The sequence below is a fragment of the Elgaria multicarinata genome, chromosome 15, assembly GCF_023053635.1.
Source record: "Elgaria multicarinata webbii isolate HBS135686 ecotype San Diego chromosome 15, rElgMul1.1.pri, whole genome shotgun sequence".
NCBI classification, from domain to species: domain Eukaryota; kingdom Metazoa; phylum Chordata; class Lepidosauria; order Squamata; family Anguidae; genus Elgaria; species Elgaria multicarinata.
The window spans coordinates 717,086-743,983 of NC_086185.1; the positions used below are offsets into that span (position 1 = coordinate 717,086).

The window sequence follows — 26,898 nt, forward strand, 5'->3', positions numbered from 1 at the left end:
GCAATGTATGGGGCGGGGGGTCTTTCATTTTCATGATGTATTCTCTGTTCTGTTTTGTTGATATTCACAATAAAAAAGAAAAAGAAAAGAAAGTAATATTAAAAGTTTACTATCTAGGGAGACTTGTATAATTTGAAATATTTATAGTTATTTTTCCTTTTGTTTTAATTGTGTTGTGTGTTGTTGTTTTAAATTATTCCTAACCCTATCCCTTGCTTTATGAGGGTAGGCTGCATTTCTCTTCAGCTCCTAAAGCGTGGCACTAAAATCCTTAAATTTCATTATTTTCCTTAAGTGAACTTAAGAAACAGCTGTGAGGCTGGATAACGTGGGCAGGGTGGATAACATGAGTTTGTAAGATTGGAAGAGGGGGATAAAGAAAATGAAGGGAAACCCTAGCAACTCTGGATGAAGAAGTCTATAATGCTACAATGGCTGCCCTTGAAGGACGTGGTCAGTCTGGTCCAGTTTCTCTCTTACTTATGGAACCCCAAAAAGGGGATGATGGGACTGCCTTGAGCCTTGGCGTGCCTGTGTATACCTCCATGAGGTGTCATGGTGGCGAGTTTGAGGTTTCTAACGTGCAAATTGACGGAGCTATGGAAAGGGGTGTGAATGGGGTGTTGGATTTTCCTAAATTCCCCCAAAATCAGGGGATGATGGGACTGCCTTGAGTCTTGGCATGCATGTGTATCCCTGGATAAGCTGTCATGGTGGTGAGTTTGAGGTTTCTAACGTGCAAATTGACGGAGCTATGGAAAGGGGTGTGAATGGGGTGCCCGATTTTCATAAATTCCCCAAAAATCAGGGGATGATGGGATTGCCTTGAGTCTTGGCGTGCGTGTGTATACCTCCATGAGGTGTCATGGTGCCAAACGTGAGGTTTCTAACTTTCACAGAAAAAAAGTTGTATACTTTTTTAGCTTAATGCAAGCCTATGGGGTGGGGGAAATGGAGCTCCAATCCGGATCCGGAGCTCCGCAGCGGAGTGGGGGCGGAGCGAAGCGGCCCGATCTGCAAATCGCGGATCTGGAAGTGAAGCGGAGCGGGGGGTCCGTGCACACCCCTATATTATACAATTATTGTATATTTATATTAATTTCTGCACCATAATGGATGGTATAATTTTAGATTTACCAGTTTCAGGGTGCTGGCATGCTTGCTGTTGTGCATCAGCTGCAGTGCTGCTGGTTGATGCTGTTTCTGTGAATATAAGTTGAAAAAGATGAACTCAGTTTCTCTTTCCATAGTTTCCATGTTCAAAATGGTTCATGTTGTTAAATTGAGGAATATAAATAGTTACACTGTTAATATACAACATTAGAAAAAAAATTAAAACACAGTTATAAAAACTAACAAGATTATTAAATGTCATTATTGCATTGGAAACATATGATTACTCGCAGCCAATGCTACCCCGGGGATAACAGCTTGAAAACCCAAAACATTGTCAGCCCATCTTTAACATATGCAAACCTTAATCCACAGTAATCGGTGCTTGCTCTTGATCTGTCAATGTACAGCTCATATTTGGATCCGAATCCATGCTGACCTGTTCATCTGTGAGTAGTAAAAAAAAAGCAATACTTAATACACACTTCTCCTGTATTTAAGGGAGAAATATACAAATAAAAAAACACTACTCACCATTGTAAAGGTCTTCAGTATTCCCCGTTTCCAGAGGGACATTTTCTTCCTCCTGTGAGGAGCCATAACTGATGTTCGAGGAACTTCCGGATGAGCTGCTGCTGCCTGATGACACCATGGTCCTTCTAATTTCTATACTTGATACTACACGCTTAGGTCTCATTGTAGCATCACCCCTGAGAATTCTGTGTAGCTGTGAGAAGTAGGGACATGTGGTTGCATTGTCACCTGACTTTGCATTGTGCATGATCACCCTGCAATACTCAAGTCTCATAGCTTTGCTTTTCCTCCTGCACTCTACAGCTGTTCGGTTGTGCCCCCTCTTTTGTAGTTCCTGTGCTATCACTTCAAATGAATCAATGTTCCGGTGGGTTGCCCTCAGTTGCTCCTGAAGTTTTTCTTGCCCCCATACGTCAAGCAAATCCAGAATTTCTGGGTGACGCCATGAGGTGCCTTGCCCCTTACTGCCACTTGCCATTCTCAGATCTAAGGATTACGAAGAATAAAAATATTTATAATATCATTAATTAAGTAATATATCTCTTGCTTAAACTCGTTAACTCCTTGATTTGGTTTTAACATTAGGTCAATGATAACTTAGCAGAATTGCTAACAGAATGTAGTTTTTTAATATGTCACCAAAAATAAAACAACACCCACTTTTAAAAGTATTGCACTTGGAATAACTCTCCTCATAAAACCGTTAGCTGAAATATGAAGAACAATTACAAGCATGAGGGAAATGCAAGCGAGGTTGTGGGGAGAGGAGTGGGGGTGGGTGGGAGACTATACAAAAGTAGGTAAAGTTCCTGAACTGAAATATCAGTTCTAAGAGATACATGTAAACTTCAGCAGCCAAAAAGGAACACTGTGATTTAAAGAAAAAGGCATGCAAAAGCTTTATAAGCAAGCATTTCATTCCACATTAGAGTTCAATAATCTATGTAGGGGTGGGGTGGGGTGGGTTTGTGTGTGGAGGGGAGAAACTTAACATTATTTACATTTCAACATCCAGACATAAAAACATCATCATTTTCTTCTAAAGAAAAAAGTAAAATTACAAATGAGAAAGCCAAAAGCGGGAACGACTGAGGAAAATGGAACTGACCTCCCCTGTCCTACCTGGCAGGAAAGATGAAGAGGAAAAATGGATACCTGCCCCCTCCCCCTCCCTCCCCCCCTCGCGGGAAAGATGAAGAGGAAAAATGGCTCCTTTTTGAGGTTTGCCTATAGAGTTGAACGCACACTAGGCTGCGCTCTGTGGCTATAGACTATACAGACACTAGCCTGCGCTCTGTAAAGAGGATATTAAACGAATATGCAGTTATGCACATAGATCAGAACAATTGAAAAAAAATTACAAATGGGAATGCCGATAGAGGGAACCACAGAGGATAATGGGTAAATTTGCTCTACATCACCACATTTAAAGCTGCAGGTGCCCTGCTCTCTTTTAAATCTGGTCACTCTAGTATATTTATTTATTTATTTATTTATTTATTACATTTTTATACCGCCCAATAGCCGAAGCTCTCTGGGCGGTTCACAAAAATTAAAACCACAGTAAAACACCCAACAGTTTAAAACACAATTACGAAATACAGTATAAAAAGCGCAACCAGGATAAAACCACACAGCAAAGTTGATATAGGATTAAAATACAGAGTTAAAACAGTAAAATTTAAATTTAAGTTAAAATTAAGTGTTAAAATACTGAGTGAATAAAAAGGTCTTCAGCTGGCGACGAAAGCAGTATAGTGTAGGCGCCAAGCGGACCTCTCTGGGGAGCTCGTTCCACAACCGGGGTGCCACAGCGGAGAAAGCCCTCCTCCTAGTAGCCACCTGCCTCACTTCCTTTGGCAGGGGCTCACGGAGAAGGCCCCCTGTAGATGATCTTAAGGTCCGGGTAGGTACATATGGGAGGAGGCGTTCCTTCAAATAACCTGGCCCCAAACCGTTTAGGGCTTTAAATGTCAATACCAGCACTTTGAATTGGGCCCGGACCTGGACTGGCAGCCAATGAAGTTGTAAAAGGACTGGCGTAATGTGATCTCACCGGCCAGTCCCTGTTAATAACCTTGCTGCCCTGTTTTGCACCAGTTGAAGTTTCCGGACCGTTTTCAAAGGCAGCCCCACGTATAACGCATTGCAGTAATCCAAACGAGAGGTTATCAGAGCATGGATAACTGTAGCTAAGCTATCTCTGTCCAGATAAGGGTGCAGCTGGTATATCAGCCTGAGCTGATAAAAGGTGCTCTTTGCCACTGAGTTCACCTGTGCCTCAAGTGACAGTTCTGGATCGAAGAGCACCCCCAAACTACGGACCCGATCCTTTAGGGGGAGTGCAACCCCGTCCAGGACAGGGCAAACATCACCTCGCCGGACAGAAGAACCACCCGCTAACAGTACCTCCGTCTTGTCTGGATTGAGTTTCAGTTTATTAGCCCTCATCCAGTCCATTACCGTGCCCAGGCACTGGTTCAGAACAGCCACTGCCTCACCTGGGTTTGATGAAAAAGAAAGGTAGAGCTGGGTATCATCCGCATATTGATGACACCTCAGTCCACATCTCCGGATAACCTCCCCCAGCGGCTTCATGTATATGTTAAACAGCATAGGGGATAAGATAGAGCCCTGTGGAACCCCATGGCTTAGGTGCCACGGCACAGAGCAATAATCCCCCAGCACCACCTTCTGGAATCGGCCATCCAAGTAGGAGCGGAACCACTGCAACGCAGTACCTCCAACTCCCAGCTCAGACAACCTATCCAGAAGGATACCATGGTCGATGGTATCGAAGGCCGCTGAGAGGTCCAGGAGAACCAACAGGGTCGCACTCCCCCTGTCTCTCTCCCGACAGAGGTCATCCCACAGGGCGACCAAGGCAGTTTCTGTTCCAAAACCAGGCCTGAAGCCCGATTGAAATGGATCTAGATAATCCATTTCATTCAAGAGTGCCTGGAGTTGTCCTGCAACCACCCGCTCAAGCACCTTGCCCAGGAAAGGGATATTAGCCACCGGCCTGTAGTTGTTAACATCTTCCGGGTCCAGATTAGGCTTCTTCAGGAGTGGTCTAATTACCGCCTCTTTTAAAGAGGCCGGCACCACTCCCTCTCTCAAGGAGGCATTTACAACCTCCTGGACCCAGCCGGCGATCCCCTCCTTATTTGATGTAATGAGCCACGAGGGGCAAGGGTCAAGCACACAGGTGGTCGACCGGACTTGGCCAAGCACCTTGTCCACATCCTCGGGCCTCACTAACTGAAACTCATCCAATAAAACTGAACCGGACGGCGCTCTTAACACCTCTACTAGTGGAGCTGCATTAAGTGTGATGTCCAATTCATGACGAATCTGAGCGACTTTATCTTCAAAGTGCCGTGCAAATTTGTCACAGCGTGCTACCGAGGGTTCCACCATCTCTCGCCCTGGCCCAGAGTGTAACAGGCCGCGAACCACCCGGAAAAGCTCCGCCGGACGACACTGAGAAGACGCAATGCTGGTGGAAAAGAACTGCCTCTTTGCCACCCTCACCGCCACAGAGTAGGCTCGATAGTGAGCTCTAACCCGTGTTCGATCAGACCCAGCACGAGTCTTCCTCCACCTGCGTTCTAGCCGTCTCCCCTCTTGCTTCATTGCCCTCAGCTCAGGTGTATACCAAGGAGCTGACCGGGCTCTGCTCAGAGGGAGAGGACGCTTGGGCGCGATCGTGTCAACCGCCCGAGTCATCTCTGCATTCCACAGAGCGACCTGGGCTTCGACAGGAGCACCGGCCATATCAGCAGGAAAATCCCCCAGAGCCCTCTGGAATCCATCGGAGTCCATTAGCCTCCGGGGGCGGACCATTTTAATAGGCCCCCCACCCTTGCAGAGGGGAAAGGCCGCCGAGAGTCTAAACCTCAGTAGGAAGTGATCTGACCATGACAAGGGGGTAGATGTTAGTTCCCCCACTTCCAGATCACCATCCTCCTGCCCAGTCGAGAAAACCAGATCAAGCGTGTGTCCCTTTGCGTGTGTTGGGCCGATGACATGTTGAGACAGCCCCATGGTTGTCATGGCAGCCATGAAGTCCTGAGCCGCTCCAGAGACAGCAGCCTCGGCATGGAAGTTGAGATCCCCCAGAACCACCATCCTGGGGGTTCTCAACACCAGGTCCGAGACAACCTCTGTCAGCTCAGGCAGGGAGACTGTGGGGCAGCGGGGTGGACGGTACACCAGCAGAATCCCTAATCTGTCTCGAGTACCCAACACACAGTACAGACACTCAAGATCAGCTCCTGCAGCTTTAACTATTGTGATAAAGAGGGAATTTCACCAGGTTTTCCATATATACAAATGACACTGGCTGAAACTCCCTTTTCTAAGCAACTGTTAAAGATACAGGAGCCCTGTCCTCCTTTTCATATGGTCACCCTAGTTTTGCAATACAACCCAGGCCCCAGTTTTGCTACTTCCTGGAGAGCAGGAGTTGCCCCTTAGAAACGGTCCCAATTCTCCAGGCAATACCTGGTCCTTTACAACTCAAGCAGACGATCGCAAGCCCAGTTGGCTTGAATCTCTCTTGTGCTGTGAAGCAACGAAAGTTCAGAGGCTAAGCAGGAAGCACACCTGTTGCAGGTGATCCTGCTCATAAGGACATCAGAAGAGCCCTGATGCTGGATCAGACCCAGGGTCCATCTAGCCCAGCACTCTGTTCACACAGGGGCCAACCAGCTGTTGACCAAGGACCAACAAAGCAGGACATGATGCAACAACACCCTCCCGTCCATGTTCACCAGCACACAGGCTAACTGCCTTGGATATTGGAGATAGCACACAACCATCAGGGCTAGTAGCCATTGATAGCCTTTGCCTCCAGGAATTTATCCAACTCCCTTTTAAAGCCATCCAAACTGGAGGCCATCTTGTAGTAATGAATTCCATAGTTTAACTCTGTGCCGTGTGAAGAAGTCCTTCCTTTTATTCATCCTTAATCTCCCACCCATCAGCTTCATGGGATGACCCTGGGTTCTGGTATCTTGAGAGAGGGAGAAAAATGTCTCCGTGTCCACCGTCTCCCCACCCTGCATCCTCAGCCTTCCCTTGTCTCCTGGGGTCCTGCAGGCTCAGGCCAACGACAGCGATTCGGATGTGGAGATTAAGAGAAAACTGCAGAGGTCCTCGGGGTCCGAGAGCGAGAGCGAGGATTCGGATGACGACAAGAGGCCCAAGCGCAGAGGGTGCCCCCGGAATGTTCGGAAGGATATGGTGGAAGGGTTCACGGACACAGAAATCCGGAGGTCAGCACTGATCCTGAGCTGGCACTGCAAATGCTGGACCAGCCACGGATGGGGCTGCTTCTTTATTTATTTCTCACCCTGCTCCAGGGTCTCAAGCTGGCTCCAATATATCTTTAACTCTTACATATATTTTTAAAAAGTCCTCAGAGCACCCATGCAGGGTCTTTCTGCAAAGGCATTGTGGGTAGCAAACCTTGGCAGATATAACTCGGCCATCATCATATCAGTTTGCACAAGGGAACAGCTGAGAAAGCTCCCTTGCAGCCTCCAGGAGGAAAAGGAAAGGAAAGGAACCTCTTGTGCAAAGCACTTGAGTCATTGCTGACTCCTGGAGGGACGCCTGCTTTTGCTGACATCTTCTTGGCAGACTTTGTAGCGGGCTGGTTTGCTGTTGCCTTTCCCGGCCGTTATTACCTTTCCCCCAGCTAACTGGGTACTCATTTTACCAACTTCAGAAGGATGGAAGGCTGATTCGACCTGAGCCGGCTGCCTGAGAACCAGCTTCGGCTAGGATCAAACTCAGGCCGTGGGGAGAGTTTCGGCTGCAGTAACTGCCGCTTACCACTCTGCGCCACACGGGGCTTCCGTTTGGCTCCAGAAGGAGTCAAACGAAATTTTGGGGCTGCAATCCAATGCAGGATGTTTTCGTCGCTGAAGCGCATGAGTTTGAGTTGATAAACGTATCCATTTAGATGCACGTGTGGATAAAAACAAACACCTGGTTGGGATAACCTCCCTTGTGGACTGTGGGAATGCTGTGGACGTCATATATCTTGACTTCAGCAAAGCTTTTGACAAAGTACCACATGACATTCTGATTAACAAACTAGCTAAAAGTGGGCTAGATGGAACAACTATTAGGTGGATCCACAGTTGGCTACAGAATCAGACTCAAAGAGTACTTATCAATGGAACCTTCTCAAACTGGGGAGAGGCAACGAGTGGGGTGCCGCAGGGCTCAGTCCTGGGCCCAGTGCTCTTCAACATTTTTATTAATGATTTGGATGAGGAGGTGCAGGGAACGCTGATCAAATTTGCAGATGACACAAAATTGGGTGGGATAGCTAATACCCTGGAAGACAGAAACAAACTTCAAAGTGATCTTGATAGGCTGGAGTGCTGGGCTGAAAACAACAGAATTAAATTTAATAGGGATAAATGCCAAGTTCTACATTTAGGGAATAGAAACCAAATGCACAGTTACAAGATGGGGGACACTTGGCTCAGCAATACTACAAACGAGAAAGATCTTGGAATTGTTGTAGATCACAAGCTGAATATGAGCCAACAGTGCGATATGGCTGCAAGAAAGGCAAATGCTATTTTGGGCTGCATTAATAGAAGTATAGCTTCCAAATCACGTGAGGTACTGGTTCCTCTCTATTCGGCCCTGGTTAGGCCTCATCTAGAGTATTGCGTCCAGTTCTGGGCTCCACAATTCAAGAAGGACGCAGACAAGCTGGAGCATGTTCAGAAGAGGGCAACCAGGATGATCAGAGGTCTAGAAACAAAGCCCTATGAAGAGAGACTGAAAGAACTGCGCATGTTTAGCCTGGAGAAGAGAAGATTGAGGGGAGACATGATAGCAGTCTTCAAATACTTAAAAGGTTGTCACACAGAGGAGGGCCAGGATCTCTTCTCGATCCTCCCAGAGTGCAGGACACGGAATAACGGGCTCAAGTTAAAGGAAGCCAGATTCCGGCTGGACATCAGGAAAAACTTCCTGACTGTTAGAGCAGTGTGACAATGGAATCAGCTACCTAGGGAGGTTGTGGGCTCTCCCACACTAGAGGCATTCAAGAGGCAGCTGGACAACCATCTGTCAGGGATGCTTTAGGGTGGATTCCTGCATTGAGCAGGGGGTTGGACTCGATGGCCTTGTATAGGGTGACCATATGGAAAGGAGGACAGGGCTCCTGTATCTTTAACAGTTGTATTGAAAAGGGAATTTCAGCAGTTGTCATTTGTTTATATGGAGAACCTGGTGAAATTTCCTCTTCTTCACAACTCTTAAAGCTGCAGGTGCCCTGCCCTCTTTTAAATCTGGTCACTCTAGTATAGCTCCTGCACTTTAATTGTTGTGATGAAGAAGGAATTTCACCAGGTTCTCCATATATACAAATGACACCTGCTGAAATTCCCTTTTCTATGCAACTGTTAATGATATAGGAGCCCTGTCCTCCTTTTCATATGGTCACCCTAGCCTTGTAGGCCCCTTCCAACTCTGCTATTCAATGATTCTATGATTCTATGATGGGCGTGAGCTTGCACGTGCCTCAAGCTTGCATCTTAGAAGAGGAGTTTCCTTTCTATGTGCGAAGGAAAATGGGGAACATCTCCTTTTAGATGGCTGGCCATAATCAGTTTTGTTTTAAAAATCACCTATTTATTTAAAATCGGTTGCCCAGTGAATGGGCAGGTGGGGAGGTGTTGAATTGGTTTTCTCTCTTTTTCAAAATCAATCTGATTGATTGATTAAATGTTGCAGCCCCACAAACTTAAAATTACCATCGATTAACACCGGTTTTTTTCTCGCAGGTCAGGCTGAACTTCTCCTTTGCTCTGACCCAAGTTGTCTTACACAGCCTGTTACCCCGGGGGCTCTGTGCCTTTCGTTTATCATACATGCACAGACCAGGGTAGCAAAGGGCCTTGACATAAATCCATTAATTACTGGTGGTTTTTTGGTATACAATGATGATGTAATTTAAATGGTTTGGACTCTAAAACTGCTGAATTAGAAGGGCCAATTCAGATGGCGGTAACACAAACTGCATATGCCAGTTCCCATCCTATGGTGGGTCAAGTAGCCGTGCACATCTTCTGCCTTGCACAGGAGTCAGCTTTTTGCTAAGAATGGCTTTGAATGTTTTTTGTTTTCTCCAATGTGTGCAGTTGCGCACCCCATGCTGAATTTAGTGGCAAGGGGTGTGCGCAATCCCACAGTTACGGGCTGGGAGCCAGAACAGTTTCTTCCAATAGGGATGTATCTGGTGTTTGATAGCTGTTCTTTTCTTTGGGTTTGAATCCCACAGATTTATCAAGGCCTATAAGAAATTTGGTGTTCCTCTGGAGAGGTTAGTGGCAAGAGATTCAGTTGGAGATGCTGAGGATTTGCATGTTGCTTGCCATCTGCAGGAGCCCTGCCTTCTTTCGTATCTGGTCACTCGAGTATAGCTCCTGCAGCTTAAACCATTGTGAGGAAGAGGGGATTTCACCAGGTGCTGCATGCACACAAATGACGCCTTCTGAAATTCCCTTTTCTACGCAACTATTAAAGATGTAGGAGCCTGGTCCTCCTTTCCATATGGTCACCCTACACTAACTAGATGTAGCTGCTGTAAAGGAAGCACGCCCCAGCAGAAGCTGGCCTCTTGACTAGATTTAGCACGGATCCCCAGGACAGACACTCACGGCTCACAATTTGAGGTTTAAGACCTTTAATTTCAGGAAACGGGTAGGATACATGGGATTAGCAGACTAAAACTATAAAAACATGCATATATATGTAAGAACCCAGAAGGAGCAAGCAAGAAAACTTAAACTACAAATCATACATCACCCAACCTTGGTATCCAGCTGACCGCAATTGTTCCCCACACCAATTAGACTTTATACTGTTTTTTCATGCTCCTTCCCCCCTCCCTTCAGCTCTGATGCGAAAATCCATTTACACCTCTGCCTTGAGATGTGGCCGAGCGGACATGCCACAATCGGTCCTTGGCTCTGGCCAACTCCCACATGCAGCTGGGCCGCTTATCTCCCCTCCTATGGACCATAAAATTTACACATTAAAAGATGCCAGCCCCAAGTTCCATTTAACCCTTCCCTTACACCTCCCCCCTTAAGATGGAATTTCTAAAAAATTCCATCCTACCTTTTATTACCCTTCCCCAGTTTACACATTGACCTCTGTTGTGTTTTTCTTTCTTTTTTCTCATTTCTGTGCCCACGCAGGGGCAGGGGTATATAACACGAACCCTCAAACCCCCCCCCTCGTGACTGAAGCTTCGAAGATGTGTGAGATGGTAAAATTGTAGTCCTGCAAAGCCAGGCTCCATCTCAACAACTTCTGGTTGGTGTTTTTTACCCGCGCTAGCCAGCACAGTGGGGAATGATCAGTTTGAATTTGAAACGGCCGGCCCCACAGGTACGGCTGCAACTTCCCTACTGCCCACACAATGGCCAAACACTCTTTTTCGATGGTAGCCAACGCCCTCTCTCTCGGCAACAACTTCTTGCTAATGAACGCTATGGGCTGCAGCTGTTCTCCTTCTCCTGCCTGCAATAGCACCACCCCCAACCCTGCCTCAGAAGCGTCCGTTTGAATTACAAACGGCCGATCGAAGTCAGGCACCCAAAGAACGGGAGCCTGCCTTAACTTCTCCTTCAACCCCTCAAACGCCCGCTGACATGCTTCTGTCCACTGCACCCGGACCAGCTGCCTCTTCCTACACAACTCCGTCAAGGGAGCCACTAGCTGACTGAAATTGGGGACAAACCTCCGATAGTAACCCGCCAGCCCTAAAAAGAACTGGACCTGTTTTTTGGTTTGCGGGACGGGCCATTGCTGGATTGCCTCCACTTTGGCCTCCATAGGCTTTAATGCTCCCTGTCCCACTCTATGACCTAAATAGGTTACCTCCCCTCGCCCAAACTGACATTTGGATGCCTTCACCGTCAGCCCAGCCTCCCGTAGCCGGCCAAGCACTTGGGACAGATGTGTTAAGTGCTGTTCCCAGGTGTCACTGAACACCGCCACGTCGTCCAAATAAACACACGAAAAGGCTCCCAGACCCTCCAGAACCCGGTCCATTAATTTCTGAAAGCCTCCCGGAGCATTCGAGAGCCCAAACGGAAGTACTGTAAACTGGTAGTGCCCCCTAGGGGTCGAGAAGGCAGACTTCAAGGCGGCATCCTCATCTAGGGGCACTTGCCAATACCCCTTAGTTAAATCCAGCGTGGTGATGAATTTGGCCCTCCCAAGTGTTTCTATTAAATCATCTGTACGGGGCATGGGGTAGGCCGCCACCGTGGAGACACTGTTCAATTTCCGGAAGTCCACGCAGAAACAGACTGAGCCGTCTTTCTTAGCCACAAGGACCAGGGGGGAGGACCATGGGCTTTGGCTTTTCTTAATCACTCCCATGGCCAGCATTTCCTCAATCTCTTTGTTCACTATTTCCAGCTGCCTCCCATTTAACCGGTGAGGGGGGGACTGAATTGATGGATGCTTCCCGGTGTCAATGGAATGGGTGACTAGGGATGTGCGCCCTGGGAGTCCCGAGAACAATTCCTCAAATTCTCCTAAGCATCGCTTTAACTGCGTCTGCTGCTTGGGGCACAACTCCTCCGGTACCTGAATGTCCGCCAGCCCCTCCTTTCCCCGATAGCTAGCCAGGACATCCAGTCCCACCTCCTCCTCCAAGGGGTCCCCTCTCCCCACTTGGCACACCCGCACAGCTCGCTCTTGGAACGGCTTCATCATGTTTACATGATATACTTTGGAGCGGCATTGGCTGGAAGGGTCCTTTAGCAAGTAATTAACCTCGTTCAACTTCTTTTCCACTACCAAGGGTCCCTCCCACCTAACAGCGAGTTTTTCCGGCTTTAATGGCTTCAACACCAACACTTTATCCCCCTCCTGGATTACCCGCTGCCGTGCTTTCCTGTCATACCACCCCTTCTGAATTTGTTGGGCCTGGGCTAGGTTCTCTTGGGCTGCCTTCCCTACTTCTCATAGTAAGTTCTGTAGGTTCTGCATATAGGCTACCACCGAAACAGGAGCAGGGCTGGTCCATCCTTCCCACCCCTCCCGCAAAAGCTTCAACGGACCCCGCAATTCTCTCCCGAACACCAGTTCATTCACGAGAACCCCAAGCTATCACTTTTAGCATCCCTAGCAGCAAAGAGAAGGTAGGGCAGGGCTTGATCCCAATCCGCCGTGTGTTTGGTGGCGTACGCTTTCAGCATTCTTCCCAGCGTTTGATTGAAGCATTCCACCAGCCCATTGCCCTCGTGGTGATATGCCGCGGAAGTACACTGTTGCACTCCGGCCAGCTTCCATATTTCTTTTAGCAGTTGGGACATAAACCCTCCCCCCAAGTCATGCACCAGCACTTTGGGGACTCCCAGCCTGGTAAAAATTGTCATCATGGCTTTTGCTAACTGTGGGGCAGAGATAACGGCCAGGGGCACCGCATCCATGTATCGGGTAGCGTAATCCACCAGGGTCAAAATATACTTTTTTCCCATCCAGGTGGCCGGACTGAAAGGCCCCAATATGTCCACCCCCATTTTCTCAAACGGCACCTCCGTAATGGGTGAAGGGCGAAGTGGAGCCTTAGGGTGGTCCCAGGGAAACCCTACCCGCTGGCACGTATCACATGTGGAACAAAAATCCCGTACTTCTTGGGCTATTCCGGGCCAATAAAAGTCCCGGCTCACCCTCTCCAGCGTTCGGCGAATCCCCAAGTGTCCCCCCCCACAGCAGCTCATGGGCCGCTTCCAACACCTTCCTCCGAGAGGATTGGGGCACCACCAGTTGTTTTCTCTCCACCCCTCCCCCTCCTTTGGGCGAAAACCACCGATACAGCCTTCCCCTCTCCCAGGTGAACACGGCCGTCCCCATCTTCCCTCACCCATCCGCAGGACCCCCCGCCGCTTCCCGGCACCCCTGTAGGGTGGGGTCCTGCTGCAACTCCTGGCAGAACTCCGGGGTATCCAAATCCTAGGGACTGGGGTCGTTCCCTCCCTGCCCAACCCCGGGTGGTTCCCTTAAAGGGGCCTCCGCCTCTCCCTTCTGTTTTGCCGCTTTTTCCCGTGTAGCCACCACCAGCTGGGTAACTTTAAAGCATAAGTCGTTACCCAACAGGAAAGCTGGCCCTTCCGTATGCGTGAGGATAACTAACTCTCCCTTCCACCCCCGATATTCAATGTTCACCCGGGCCAGCGGTGCCTCAAACGGAGGCGCCCCGTAAGGGGTTACGGTCACAGTTCGGCCCAAAAGTTTTTGTTCCGGCTTGAGCAGACCCACGTGTGCGCTGCTCAAATCCGCGCCGGTGTCCCTCTGAGCCCAAACCGGCCTCCCATCGACCACAACGCACTCACAGAATTTCTTCCGACTCCACTGGAGCTGGGCCAGGGTCACCAATCGCATGGAAACAGCCGAAGCAGAACCTGGATCCTCCGGACCTGCTGTCGCCTTCGCCACTCCCGCCGGCTTGGTGCTCATGTACTCCCACTCCAGGTCAGCCACTTCTCCTTCGCTGTCATCGCTCCAATTGGACAACGGGGCTGCTGGTACCGGCGGGGCTGCTGCCGCTCACACCACTGGCTGCGGAGCGGGTCCACTGCCACCTCCGGCCTGTTTCGCCGCTATCTTGGGGCATTCTCTCTTCAGGTGCCTGGGCTCTTTGCAGTAGAAACACCCCCCGCTCACTTGGGGCCCTGCGGTCGACACCCCTGCCGGGGTGCTCCCCTTCTCCCGACGCTCTTTCCCGGGCCACACCGTCTTCCTCTCTGCCGATGCTCCTCTCCTGGCTCTTCTCCACGGCTCGCGGGGTCCCTCCTACACTTTTCCGCTCAAACACCTGTAGGCGGTCTGCCATCTTTGCGGCTTCCATTGGAGTTTTGGGGTTCTTCTCCCCCACGCAAGCATCGTATTTCTCCGGGAACTGATGGTAAAGCTGCTCCTTGGCCATCAGGTCTTTGGCCCCCTTAAGGTTGCGAACCCCCCTGCTTCCAGCCAGGCCTCCATAGCCATCATCATTCGTGCCGTGAACGCCGCAAAGGTTTCCTTTGGCCCCCTAGCCAATTGCCGGAACTTTTGGCGGCAATGTTCTGCCGTCAGGGCAAACTGCTCCTTCGCCACGGTTTTGAAGTGTCCATAGTCATGGCGCAACTCCCGGGGAATGGTAGCTATCATCTCCCTCAACGTCCCGGACACTTGAGGCCGCAACAAGCTCATTCTCTCAGCCGACAGAACTCCCAGTTCTTCGCAGGTCTCCTTGAAGAGTGCCAGAAAAGCACTCCCTCCTGGTACACCGGGAATGCCCACCGGTCGAATCGTGGTCCTGACACTCCTGCTGACGTTGGACCCCGAGCTCCCACTCTCTCCATTTCGACCACTCTCAAGTGGCGGGTCATCAGCTCCAAGCATTCGGTATACATGCGCTGCATCTTCCCTTCGCCACTCTCTCCCTCTGCCCCAACGCCTGGGCCATCTCCGCTCACCATCTCCCGAGGGAGGGGGATCTCCTGAGGCTGTGGGACCTGCACGCTTGGGCCACCTCCATCCATCATCCCTGCCGGGAACAAAATTTTCAACCGGACATCGAACCACGCCCTCTCCTGCCCGTCACTTGGCATCCAGAGCTGCGCAGAGTGTCATCTCCGGGCCCTCTCCCCAGAGCTAGGCGTCCCTTCCACCACCCACTCGAAAGTGGCTGGGCTGGATCCCCCTTCTACTCCTTCTTGAGAAGTCGCCCCCAACAACTCCACACCTGGAGCTACTGCTCCCCGGTCCTGAGACATTGTCGGCTGTCTACTCGATCTTGCTCGTCCTGGGTTCAAACCTATGCTTCGTCTCTCTCCCTTTCCTACCAGCGTCTTGTCCCTCCGGATCCGTGTCGAATCCCAGCGCTGCCCACCATGTAAAGGAAGCATGCCCCAGCAGAAGCTGGCCTCTTGACTGGATTTAGCACGGATCCCCAGGACAGACACTCACGGCTCACAATTTGAGGTTTAAGACCTTTAATTTTAGGAAACGGGTAGTATACATGGGATTAGTAGACTAAAACTATAAAAACATGCATATATATGTAAGAACCCAGAAGGAGCAAGCAAGAAAACTTAAACTACAAATCATACGTCACCCAACCTTGGTGTCCAGCTGACCGCAATTGTTCCCCCCACCAAGTAGACTTTATACTGTTTTTTCATGCTCCTTCCCCCCTCCCTTCAGCTCTGATGCGAAAATCCATTTACACCTCTGCCTTGAGATGTTAATTCTCTCAAGGCCAAGCGGACATGCCACAATCGGTCCTTGGCTCCCACATGCAGCTGGGCCGCTTATCTCCCCTTCTATGGACCATAAAATTTACACATTAAAAGATGCCAGCCCCGAGTTCCATTTAACCCTTCCCTTACAGTTGCATCAATCCCTATCTTCTTGATTAGCTGTCTGCTCTCCCCTTCTATAAACTCAGTCCCTCCCCACAAGCCCCTCCCACCTTTCACTTCCTCTCTGCCATGCCATGACCTCAAACTTACCTGGGTTCTATTTAACCCATATAAACATTAATACAAACCCAGCAGGGCAACTGTTGTGATTTTTTCAGAGAGGGCATGGCACCAAGTGAGAAAAGAATGATACAAAAAGGATTTTTGGAGTGGGTGGGAGTTTTCCCTACATTTATTTATTTATTTATTTATTTAAACATTTATATCCTGCCTGATATCACAAGGATCTCAGGGCAGCGTGCAGATAAAATCGTACAGATAAAATAGAAAAATAAATATATAATTCTAAAACAAATTAAACCATTATTATATTAAAACCAAAATGAACTTTTAAAACAGTAAAAGCCAATTAAAACAAGACAGTGTGCAGGCTGGTGGATTTAGCCATCAAAGGCTTTGTTTAAAAAGCCGTGTCTTAACCTGGTGCCGAAATAAAGCCAGTGCCGGCGCCAGTCAGGCCTCCGGGGGAGGGCATTCCACAGCCGGGGTGCCACCGCAGAGAAAGCCCTCTCCCATGTCCCACCATAGCCAAACGCTTTCATGTCACTGTTTATGCAAATGCTGCCCACAGAGCAATTAAATGATTCTCTCGCATCTCTATCCTGGCTGCCTTCTTTCCAAGGAATTCAAGGCACCATGACATGGTTTCTCCCCTCCCTGTTTTATCCTTGCAACAACCCTGTGAAAGAGGTTGGGCCAAGCGATTACGACTAACCCCAAGTGAGCTTCACGGCCAAATGGGATTGCTTGAAACGAGGTCTCCCTAGTCCCTAGTCCGGCACTCTAACCACTATACCATGCTGTCCACCCCTTTTCACTGTCAGCATAAAAAAGACAAACATGCACTAAGGCAGGCTAGATGCTGTATAAATACCCAGTGACCCTTTTTGGGGTGCTAAGCATCTCTAGGATTTCTTTTCCCACCACCCACCCACCCCCCTCCTCCAGGCTGGAGTGCATCGCCAGAGATGCTGAGCTGGTGGACAAGTCCGTGGCCAACTTGAAGCGCTTGGGACAACTCCTTCACAGCAGCTGCGTTTCGGCCCATCAGGAGTTCAAGGAACAGCTGAAGGACAACCCGACGGAAAGTAAGTCGGGGAGCGGTGACTCCGGGGCCGCTTGAACCTGACTCGGCGGAGTGTGGCTTTGGGCCCTTTGGGCAGGGGCTGTGAACCTTCTGAGGCTGTGGACCCTTCACTGGAAAAAATAATTCGAATTCTGTGCCAAGTGATCTAGGATGTCAGCTAAGGGGCGTGGAATTCAACTCTGACATAAATTAGGCAGAGGAAGCCCTTTTACCTGTGCTTGGGTGATTTGCTTTGTTTCCGTTAAGTCCTGGTGACGCCAAGCAGCGAAGGGGGGCATCTTAAGGTGGTGGATCACGGTACGACCCACAAGGTTCGTGCTTTGGGGGCTGGGCGGTAGAAACAGCTGCCGGCCAGACGTTTTGCAGCCTGGACTGCCTCACGAGGAGCCTGGCTTAGCCACCCTCTCTGACTTCTGAGATTTCCCCGGGCCGGCAAGAGAAGAGGGCAAGCTCGTGATGGGACAACGGGTGAGGAGGAAGCTGCAGGGTTTGAGTTGCAGCCATGGCTCTGCTCTGGCTTGGGACCTCAGCCGGTTTGTTCAGAGTTGACACGTGCAATTCTTGGGTCGCTTCTGCTTTTGGTTCCAAAGAGCTTCGCCATTCGCCATTTTGTTTGAAATTGGTGGCCATTTCAGATTTCTGGCCTGACACGAAAGTGTCTATGCAAAAGCCCATGTTTGTTTCACTCAAGCGCAGTTTCCTGCCTCATCTTATGGGAGACTGCTGTTCTGTTTATCCCAAGACCAGGTTGCTACAAATAAAATGATTTTGGGTGGTGTTGAGCTTGCTAAAACAGCAAGCCCACAAAAAACAAGCAAAACACAGTGCTAACCTGCCTGCCAAACGCCTTGCGTTAGCAACCGAAAAAGAAAAGAAATGATTTCTGTCAAGCTTCCCTGGTGTGCCTCTTGGGTGCCAGAGGCAACTAGACAAAAAAAATGCTACCCATGTTTAAAGGAAGGTTCCGAAGACACACATGACGCAAAAGCTTTTCTGGAACGGCGTATTGACACTGACGTCCATGAAGATGGAAGGGTGTTAAAACACTTTGCGGTGTTTGTGTGGGATTTTTAAATATGTGATTCACATAGCTAAACTATGGAATTCGCTACTACAGAACATAGTGATGGCCAACAATTTGGATGGCTTTAAAGGGTTCAGATCAATTATTGAAGGAGAAGGCTATCAATGGCTACTAGTCCTGACGGCTATATGCCGCTTCCAATGCGTCATATAGGCACTAGGTGGACCCTTGGCCTGATCCAGAACCGCTCTTCGTATGTTCTTATGACTCTTTTTTTTAGGCAAAGGACCGAAAAAGAGGAAAGGCCCCACCATTAAGACTTCTGGTGTCCAGGTGAATGTGAAAGCCATTATGCAACACCAAGAGGAGTTTGAAGTGCTGAACCAGACTATTCCAACTGACCCGGAGGAGAGGGCCAGGTGAGACTGGAGATTCCATGGGCATATGGGCAGGAAGAATGCAAGCAATTGGGAGCTGGTAGCAGCTGAGAAAAAAATACTGTATTTTGAAAGGCGGCTTATAAATCCCTTAAATAAATAGAATAGAGGGACTAAGCTACAAATCAGGAAATCTTAAAGAGGTGGCTTTTGCCTGAGTTATGGGAAAGGGTCTCCTCATCTTTCTACTCTCTGATTCAATTTGCAGGTTCTGCTTGACCTTCCGTACCAAAGTGGCCCATTTTGATGTGGATTGGGGAGTGGAAGATGACTCCCATTTGCTGCTGGGAATTTACGAACACGGCTACGGGAACTGGGAGCTCATCAAAAGCTCCCAGTTCCAGAGCTGAAATTGACCAACAAGGAACAGGGAACTTGGCACATGATGCTGTTTTTGTGCGTGTTTACGTGTGCGCGATTTGGCTTCCTCCAGAGACCGTTTCCCCCTCACTGAGTAAGCGGCTTTATATTAAATTAAGCCACGGCAATAACGATGCACAACGGTGACCTCAGTGGAATGCCGGGTAGTGCTCCGGGAAACCGGAAACCAGTTTTGCAATGTGATTAACAACATACTTTGCTTTTTAACCGCACCGCATAGAACACACTGGAAAAAGCTCAGAGAAGAAAAAGAAATAAAGAAAATCTGGGGAAAGGGTGTCCAACCACTCTGATTTGAGGCCGGTTTCAGCGCAGGGCCGTCTTTGTATTTGATTGGTAACCTGCTTTTTCTACCAAGAAAAATGGCACTCAAGGCAGCTAATAAGTGTTACATTTATTAACACGACATGAACCTCCCAATACACTATGCTCAACATCTAAGGTCCTCCTCCAGGTGCCTACTCCGATGGAAGCTCGGAGGATGGCAACAAGGGAGAGGGCCTTTTCAGTGGTGGCCGCCCAATTATGGAATGATCTCCCCGACGAGGCTCGCCTGGCAAAAACATTGTTATCTTTTCGGTGCCAGGTCAAGACTTTTCTCTTCTCCCAGGCATTTAACAGCATGTGTTGAGTTTAAAGTTGTTTTTAAATGTGTATTGTTTTTGTATGTTTATTTTTATGCTTCTGTGGTTTTAAATTCTGTATTTCGATTTTTAAATATTTAATGCTTTAATCTCTGTAAACCGCCCAAAGAGCTTCGGCTATGGGGCAATATAGATTAGTAAATAATAATAATAATAATAACAACAACAGCAGCAGGAGCTCATTTCTACTGTGCTGCTAGTGCAGGTTCTGTGTGCTCCCCAAGCCCATGCAAGCCACAGACACAGATTTCTGCAACCTGAAGAACTGAGCTTTCATTTCACTTTGAATCTGTGCAGAGTTTATCAGTCTCCGCACTTTCGCAATAGACTTCTGTTTCCCCATGTTTGGGAAGTGGGGGCGTGTGAGCAGATTGGTTGCGCTCGGATGTTGGGTTGCACTGATGTCTCTCCGCTTTTAAAAATGTGTTTTCAAAGATCCTGCCCATCGAGACGGACAAAAAACCTCAGGGGAAGCAGCTCCAGACACGAGCGGACTACTTGCTGAAACTACTCAAGAGAGACATGGGAAAAACGGGCAGCGTGAAAGAGGTGGAAGAGGTCAGTTCGGCCAAGAACCAAACGTAGCAGAGTTGTTAGTCTGGGGCTTTCTGTAGTCCGTGCTTCTGCTTGGTCTCACGCTGCACTAGTGCAAACTCCAAGTTTCTAGTCCTTGTGGTGGCAAATGTAAGCTTGCAAGCGTGCGGGGGGTGAGGAGCGTTGTGCTTTGCAAAATCTCTACTCGCCGTAGGGAGGAGGAGCTGAGTAGGATTCCCAGGGGTCAAAGGGCGGGAGAATCCAGTGCTTGCATGCCGTGTGCTGAGGGTCCTACGTCTTGGCCTGCACGCTTCAGAAAGGATGCTGAACTCAGCAGGTGGCAGGCTTGTGTCTTCTGCCCTAATTGGCTTCTCTCCTGCCTTAGACCAAGGTGAGGAAGAGTCTCTCCTGGGTAAAGAAAGAAAACAAGACTGTCAAAGGCAGGGACGAGCACGGGAATGAACCCTCCTCTCCTCGACATTTGGATAACCAGTCCGAAGAGGGGAAGGTCAAGGTAAACGGATGTTTTGTGGGTCTGCTGTGATTCCCAAGGGCGTCTCCAGCCATCACAGTTCGGTAAAGATTCCATCAGGAGCTGTTAAAAGGAGCCCTAGCCTGATGGAATGGCTTACGTTTTACATGCCGGAGATCCCTGGTTTAAATCCAGGCTGTGGTTTATATCCACACTGAGGAGGGGGAAGGGAAGGCGCCCCCTTCTGGGCACACTTGAGCCCATCAGGAAGAGTGCTGGGTGGACCAGTAGCCCAGCTCCCGCGTGGACCAACCAGGCCTTTGTGAAGAGGCTTCACTCAGCAGTAGGACACACGTTTTACCTGCAGAAGGACACGTGTTCAGTTTCTGGCATCTCCAGTTAAGAGTGGGAAAGACTCTGACCTGAAATCACAGAGAACCACTGTCTGGTTAATACTGAGCTAGACGAACCCATGCTCTGAACTGGGCAACGTCTGTGGGAGAGAGAATTGTCATAGACTCTGGGTGTAAGGGAGCAGAGTGACGAAAGCAACTAGCCAGCAAGCGTGGCCACGGCCACTGGTGTACAAACAGCAATATCTGGGTCTGAGCTGAGCTGAGCTGAGCCAGGCATGCCAGCGAAGGATGCTTGAGGCGATGTTTCAGTAGCTGCAGCCAGGCGTTTGAGCTCCCTCCCTATTATTATTTTTTTATTATTATTATTATTTATTTATATAGCACCATCAATGTACATGGTGCTGTACAGAGTAAAACAGTAAATAGCAAGGCCCTGCCGCATAGGCTTACAAGAAGCCACCCTTCCTTCCTACCTACCTCTTCGGTGGCCTTTCGCTACGCCGTGGCTTCCAGCTGGGTGTTTTAAATTCTGCTGGACGCTCTTTTCTTTGCTTTATTGGGCGCCTTCTTTCCTGAACTTTGCTGCTATCGGCTTGTGGTGTGTTCTTGTTTTACTGTTTTTAACTGGTCATTGTCCTTCGCCTTGAAGCCTTTCAAGGGAAGGAGGGATGATTTGTTTCCAAACGAATACGTTGTTTGTCTGTCCCGTTCCCCCACGAACATTTTCTTTCTAGGAACATGGAGCGGACACGAGCCCTGTGAAAAAGAAGCCGAAAAAAGACAGCAAAGTGAACAAAGACAAGCCGCCCATGGGCAAGAAAGACAAGGAAGGAGAGAAGGAGAAAGAGAAGAAGAAAACGAAGGACAAAAAGAAGGCGGTAACAGAGGTGTGTCACATCCGGCCGCCAGGGGGCTGCCTTCCCATGGTTGCTTCTCCTGGATGAGGCCATTTTGGCATCCCTAAACAAGATTCACTGGCTCCCACGGCTCTCCCACCCCAGAGGCCTTCAAGAGGCAGCTGGACAGCCACCTGTCAGGGACGCTTTAAGGTGGATTCCTGCATTGAATGGGGGTTTGGACTCGATGGCCTTAGAGGACCCTTCCAGGTCTACTGTTCCATGATTCTATTAATCAGTCAACATGGAAGTGGCTGGTTGGGAGCTGGTTGGGAGCCATGATGCCCTGTACCGCGAAGGATTTCACAATGCAGCCAAGCTGCAGGACACCCCCACACCCATGAAGACAGCCCCAAAGATGACGTGGAAGACAGCCCTTCCCTTTGCAAGATGCCAGCTTCCCAGTTAGCTTTTCTAATTAACACAATTTTATGAAATAAAACTCAGGCCCTCCCATGCCTTAATTGTGTTCTTCCACAGCCCAAAGCCAGTGAGGCCAAATCGGGGATCAAGCGGAAGCGATCCCAAGGCCCTGTTCACATCACCGCCGGGAGCAATCCCGTCCCCATCGGAGAAGACGAGGAAGACGACCTCGACCAGGAAACCTTCAGCATTGTAAGTATTTCCTCACAGGCAGCGGAGAGAAAGGCAGCGGGTGCGGATCCACGGAAGGCCCCTTTGGCACTGGGGGGCGGGCAGAGTTCAGGCTGGTGGGGTCCGCTTTGTGTGTGTGTGTGTGTGTTCGTTTTTCCTAGGCCTCTGAGGTCCACCAGCCAGGGTCAGGTGCAAACTACCCCCCTGGATGGGGGGGGGGCCCTCTGAGCATATGCAGAGGAGAGAGGATGTGAGAGGAGGGGGTTGTGGCAGGCAGGGGGAGGCAGCTAGCTGTGCGGGGGCTCTGGGCAAGTTGTTTTCCCAGCTCCGCCCCCACCCCACCCCCAACCAACGAACACACACACACCTCCCTCCTTTAAATACAACCACCCCTGGCAGCTCCTCCTAGCTCACTGAAGACCACGCGTGGCTGCTTGTTTCTCCTGCTGCCAACCCAGCTTGGAGGGTCTCTGTGGCTTCCGAGGAGATAGAAGCAGCAGTGAGAGGCAGGAGAGAGTCCCTAGCAGCTGCCGAGCAAGGCTGCGTTACGCCGTGGCCTTTTAAAACCACTTTTTAAAAACGGCATTGCAAATAGCAGTCATCTCAACCCATCAAGCCTTACGGGGGGAGGGGGGACACGGCCAGTGGTGGCAAAGGGGCAGTCCTTACGTTGCTTCTGTGCGTCCTTGGTCATATCAGGCAGCGTCTGATTCGTTCAGCTGGCTGCTACTCAAAACAGAAGGTGGTGGTTTGTTTGTTTTTTAAAAAAGTAAGCGCAGGACAGGAAGGGGGGTGGGAGGTGGCTGGCCGTTGTTTTGGCGGGGCCTTGGACTTGCACCCCGTGGTCCGGCCCTGGCTGGTGCAGCTTCCTCCATGGTCCATGAGTGCTGTGTTGTCAATCCCTCTGCTAAACCCAGGAACTTGCGATCAGTACCAAAACCAAGGGCATATAAGAGCATCGCACACAAATGTGCGTTCCTGGCTTCCCCCGTTTCTCAATGACCTAATTCAGGAGAAAACAGCCTCTTTTCTGTTGCTGCTGTTAGACCATCAGGAGTCAAACACCCTTGCCAATCCACCGCAGATCACCCAGAGATATGCCAGTAGATCCCAGGCTATGTCCTCTTCCCCCCCCCCCGGGCTAGATTAGTTGATCTCTTGCTTCTTCAGACTTCAAAATCTAGCTCAGATTTTTAGATGCAGAAGTTGAGAGCCTCCAGCCACTGGTCAGTTCCCTCTGAGTTCCTTCCCTCATTTGGCCCTCCCAGATGTGTCTCTGACCTTGTGTGGCTGATGAAGCATTAGCCCTGCAACAGGCAGGTTCAAAGGTTCTCCCCCCCTCCGCTGTTCCCCTCCAAGTGCAGAGAGGATGCGGCCAGTCAAGAAGGCTCTGAAACAGCTGGGCAAGCTGGAGAAGGAGCTGTTGGTGCAAGAACAGCTGGAGCACACGCGCAGCGGCCTCCTGAAAATCGGAGATCACATCTTGGAGTGCTTGAAAGATTATTCTGACCAGGATGACATCAAGCTGTGGAGAACGTAAGCAGCCCGCCAGTCACCCAGAAACGGGGCTGGGATTGTCTCCCTCTGATAGCCAGGGATTTATCCCACCCCCTTTTAAAGCCATCCAAATTGGTGGCCGTTACTACATCTTGTGGTAGTGAGTTCCGAAGTTTATGCGCTGTGTGAAGTAGTTGCGTGTTGTCGTTGTTAGCGCAGTCCCAAGCAGTGTAAGGCTTTATAGGTCTAGGCAACACTGATCTTAGATGTACCAGTGATATCTGGCAGCTTCCTATATTTCTTCCTAAGCTCCTTGGAGAATGGGCAGGATAGAAATGCAACCAATAAACACCTTGAATGGATCGGCTTCAAAATCCATCTATTTTTGGTGTGGGATTTAGGTTACTTTGGGTCAGAATTTTTATTTTATTTACTTTTTGAAAACAACATTTTTAGCACAGGCAAATAAAAGCTATGTATGAATAGGTATTTGGCGCTTTAAAAGGCTGGGACATGCAGTGCCGTACGTTCCTGTGTTTATTTGAGTTGTGAAGCTTAATGACACAGAGCTGGAATGTTGGAAGTCATCTCAAAGGAGGAGAGAAGAGCGTCTTTGGACACATGCAGAGAACGCCTCTCTGTCACAGTTTATTAGCCCCAGCTGTGCTATGGTCATCTGAAATTGAGGGACGGAGCTTCTAGGCTAAGCTAACAGGAAAGTGGGTATCTAACCTCTATTCAACAGTTTATAAGAAGAAGACTTATATTATCATCTGTTCACCTCCTTCCAGGAACCTGTGGATATTTGTGTCCAAGTTCACGGAATTTGGCGCACGGAAGTTACACGAGCTGTACAAGATGGCCCAGAAGAAGCAGGCCCTGGATGAGGAGGTGAGGTTGAAAATGGACATGTGGGAATATGGATGTGTATATGAGCGAGAGAGAGAGATGAAAACCGGGAATTAATATAAGTCACAATAAAGAGGTGTTTATAATTAAAGTACAAAAGGCAAATTGCATAACAAATGTGAATCGGGAATTGGAATAAACGAACCGACACTATACAGCGTACAAAATTGTACATGATATATACAAAGATGTAACCAGGAAACTAGAAATCTTGGTAGGAACATTTGGTACAAAGGTTACAGGATCCTGTTACAATCCTGTTTTACAGTCGCTGCTTCTGAGGTACTGGTTCGTCTCCATTTGGCCCTGGTTAGGCCTCATCTAGAGTATTGCGTCCAGTTCTGGGCTCCACAATAACACATCTGGTGGTTGCCGGGTTGTTGTTGTTATTATTAATATTATTATTTATTACATTTATATACCACCCCATAGCCAAAGCTCTCTGGGCAGTTTACAAAAGTTTAAAACATTGAACATTAGAAAATAGAGCCGCAGGGCTCTATTTTATCCCCTATGCTGTTTAACATATACATGAAGCCACTGGGGGAGGTTATCCGGAGATGTGGACTGAGGTGTCATCAATATGCGGATGACACCCAGCTCTACCTTTCCTTTTCATCAAACCCAGGTGAGGCAGTGACTGTTCTGAACCAGTGCCTGGGCACGGTAATAGACTGGATGAGGGCTAACAAACTGAGACTCAATCCAGACAAGACGGAGGTACTGTTAGCGGGTGGTTCATCTGTCCGGCGAGGTGATGTTTGCCCTGTCCTGGACGGGGTTGCACTCTCCCTAAAGGATCGGGTCCGTAGTTTGGGGGTGCTCTTCGATCCAGAACTGTCACTTGAGGCACAGGTGAACTCAGTGGCAAAGAGCACCTTTTATCAGCTTAGGCTGATATACCAACTGCGCCCTTATCTGGACAGTGATAGCCTAGCTACAGTTATCCATGCTCTGATAACCTCTCGTTTGGATTACTGCAATGCGTTATACGTGGGGCTGCCTTTGAAAACGGTCCGGAAGCTTCAGCTGGTACAAAACAGGGCAGCCCGTTTACTAACAGGGACTGGCTGGCGAGATCACATTACGCCAGTCCTTTTACAACTTCATTGGCTGCCAGTCCAGGTCCGGGCCCGATTCAAAGTGCTGGTATTGACATTTAAAGCCCTAAACGGTTTGGGGCCAGGTTATTTGAAGGAACGCCTCCTCCCATATGTACCTACTCGGACCTTAAGATCATCTACAGGGGCCCTTCTCCGTGAGCCCCTGCCAAAGGAAGTGAGGCAGGTGGCTACTAGGAGGAGGGCTTTCTCCGCTGTGGCACCCCGGTTGTGGAATGAGCTCCCCAGAGAGGTCCGCCTGGCGCCTACACTGTACTCCTTTCGTCGCCAGCTGAAGACCTTTTTATTCACTCAGTATTTTAACACTTAATTTTAACTTAAATTTAAATTATACTGTTTTAACTCTGTATTTTAACCTTATATCAATTTTGCTGCGTGGTTTTATCCTGGTTGTGCTTTTTATATTGTATTTTGTATTTGTATTTTTAACTTGTTGGTTGTTTTATGATGGTTTTAATTTTTGTGAACCGCCCAGAGAGCTTCGGCTATTGGGCGGTATAAAAATGTAATAAATAAATAAATAAATAAATAAAATAAATAAAACAAATATACAAAATTTTAAACCCTAGAAAGGATAAAATGCAAACAGAAACAGACCATAATAAGGCTGCTCGAGGCCTCTTATAGAATCATAGAATAGCAGAGTTGGAAGGGGCCTACAAGGCCATCGAGTCCAACCCCCTGCTCAAGGCAGGAATCCACCCTAAAGCATCCCTGACAGATGGTTGTCCAGCTTCTTTGACCTGAAGCCTGTGTGTGATTGCTTCCCATCCAGGC

At 49.0% G+C, this 26,898-nt stretch overlaps 1 protein-coding gene and 1 long non-coding RNA gene across 2 annotated transcripts; both read left to right on the plus strand.

Moving 5' to 3' along the window:
- Window positions 1-6,770: 6,770 nt before the first annotated feature.
- LOC134409309 (uncharacterized) lies at window positions 6,771-17,175 on the plus strand. The gene is made up of 3 exons (XR_010026172.1): window positions 6,771-6,926; window positions 9,962-10,003; window positions 17,118-17,175. It is a non-coding gene; the product is annotated as an uncharacterized LOC134409309 (long non-coding RNA).
- Window positions 17,176-17,758: 583 nt separating this feature from the next.
- Window positions 17,759-21,919, plus strand: LOC134409328 (chromodomain-helicase-DNA-binding protein 2-like; the record flags this gene model as incomplete). Its single annotated transcript, XM_063142037.1, has 5 exons — window positions 17,759-17,789; window positions 18,561-18,699; window positions 18,926-19,053; window positions 20,155-20,300; window positions 21,839-21,919. Coding segments are annotated over exons 1-5 (525 nt in total), but the record flags the coding sequence as incomplete, so codon positions are not given.
- Between the last annotated feature and the right edge of the window lie 4,979 nt (window positions 21,920-26,898).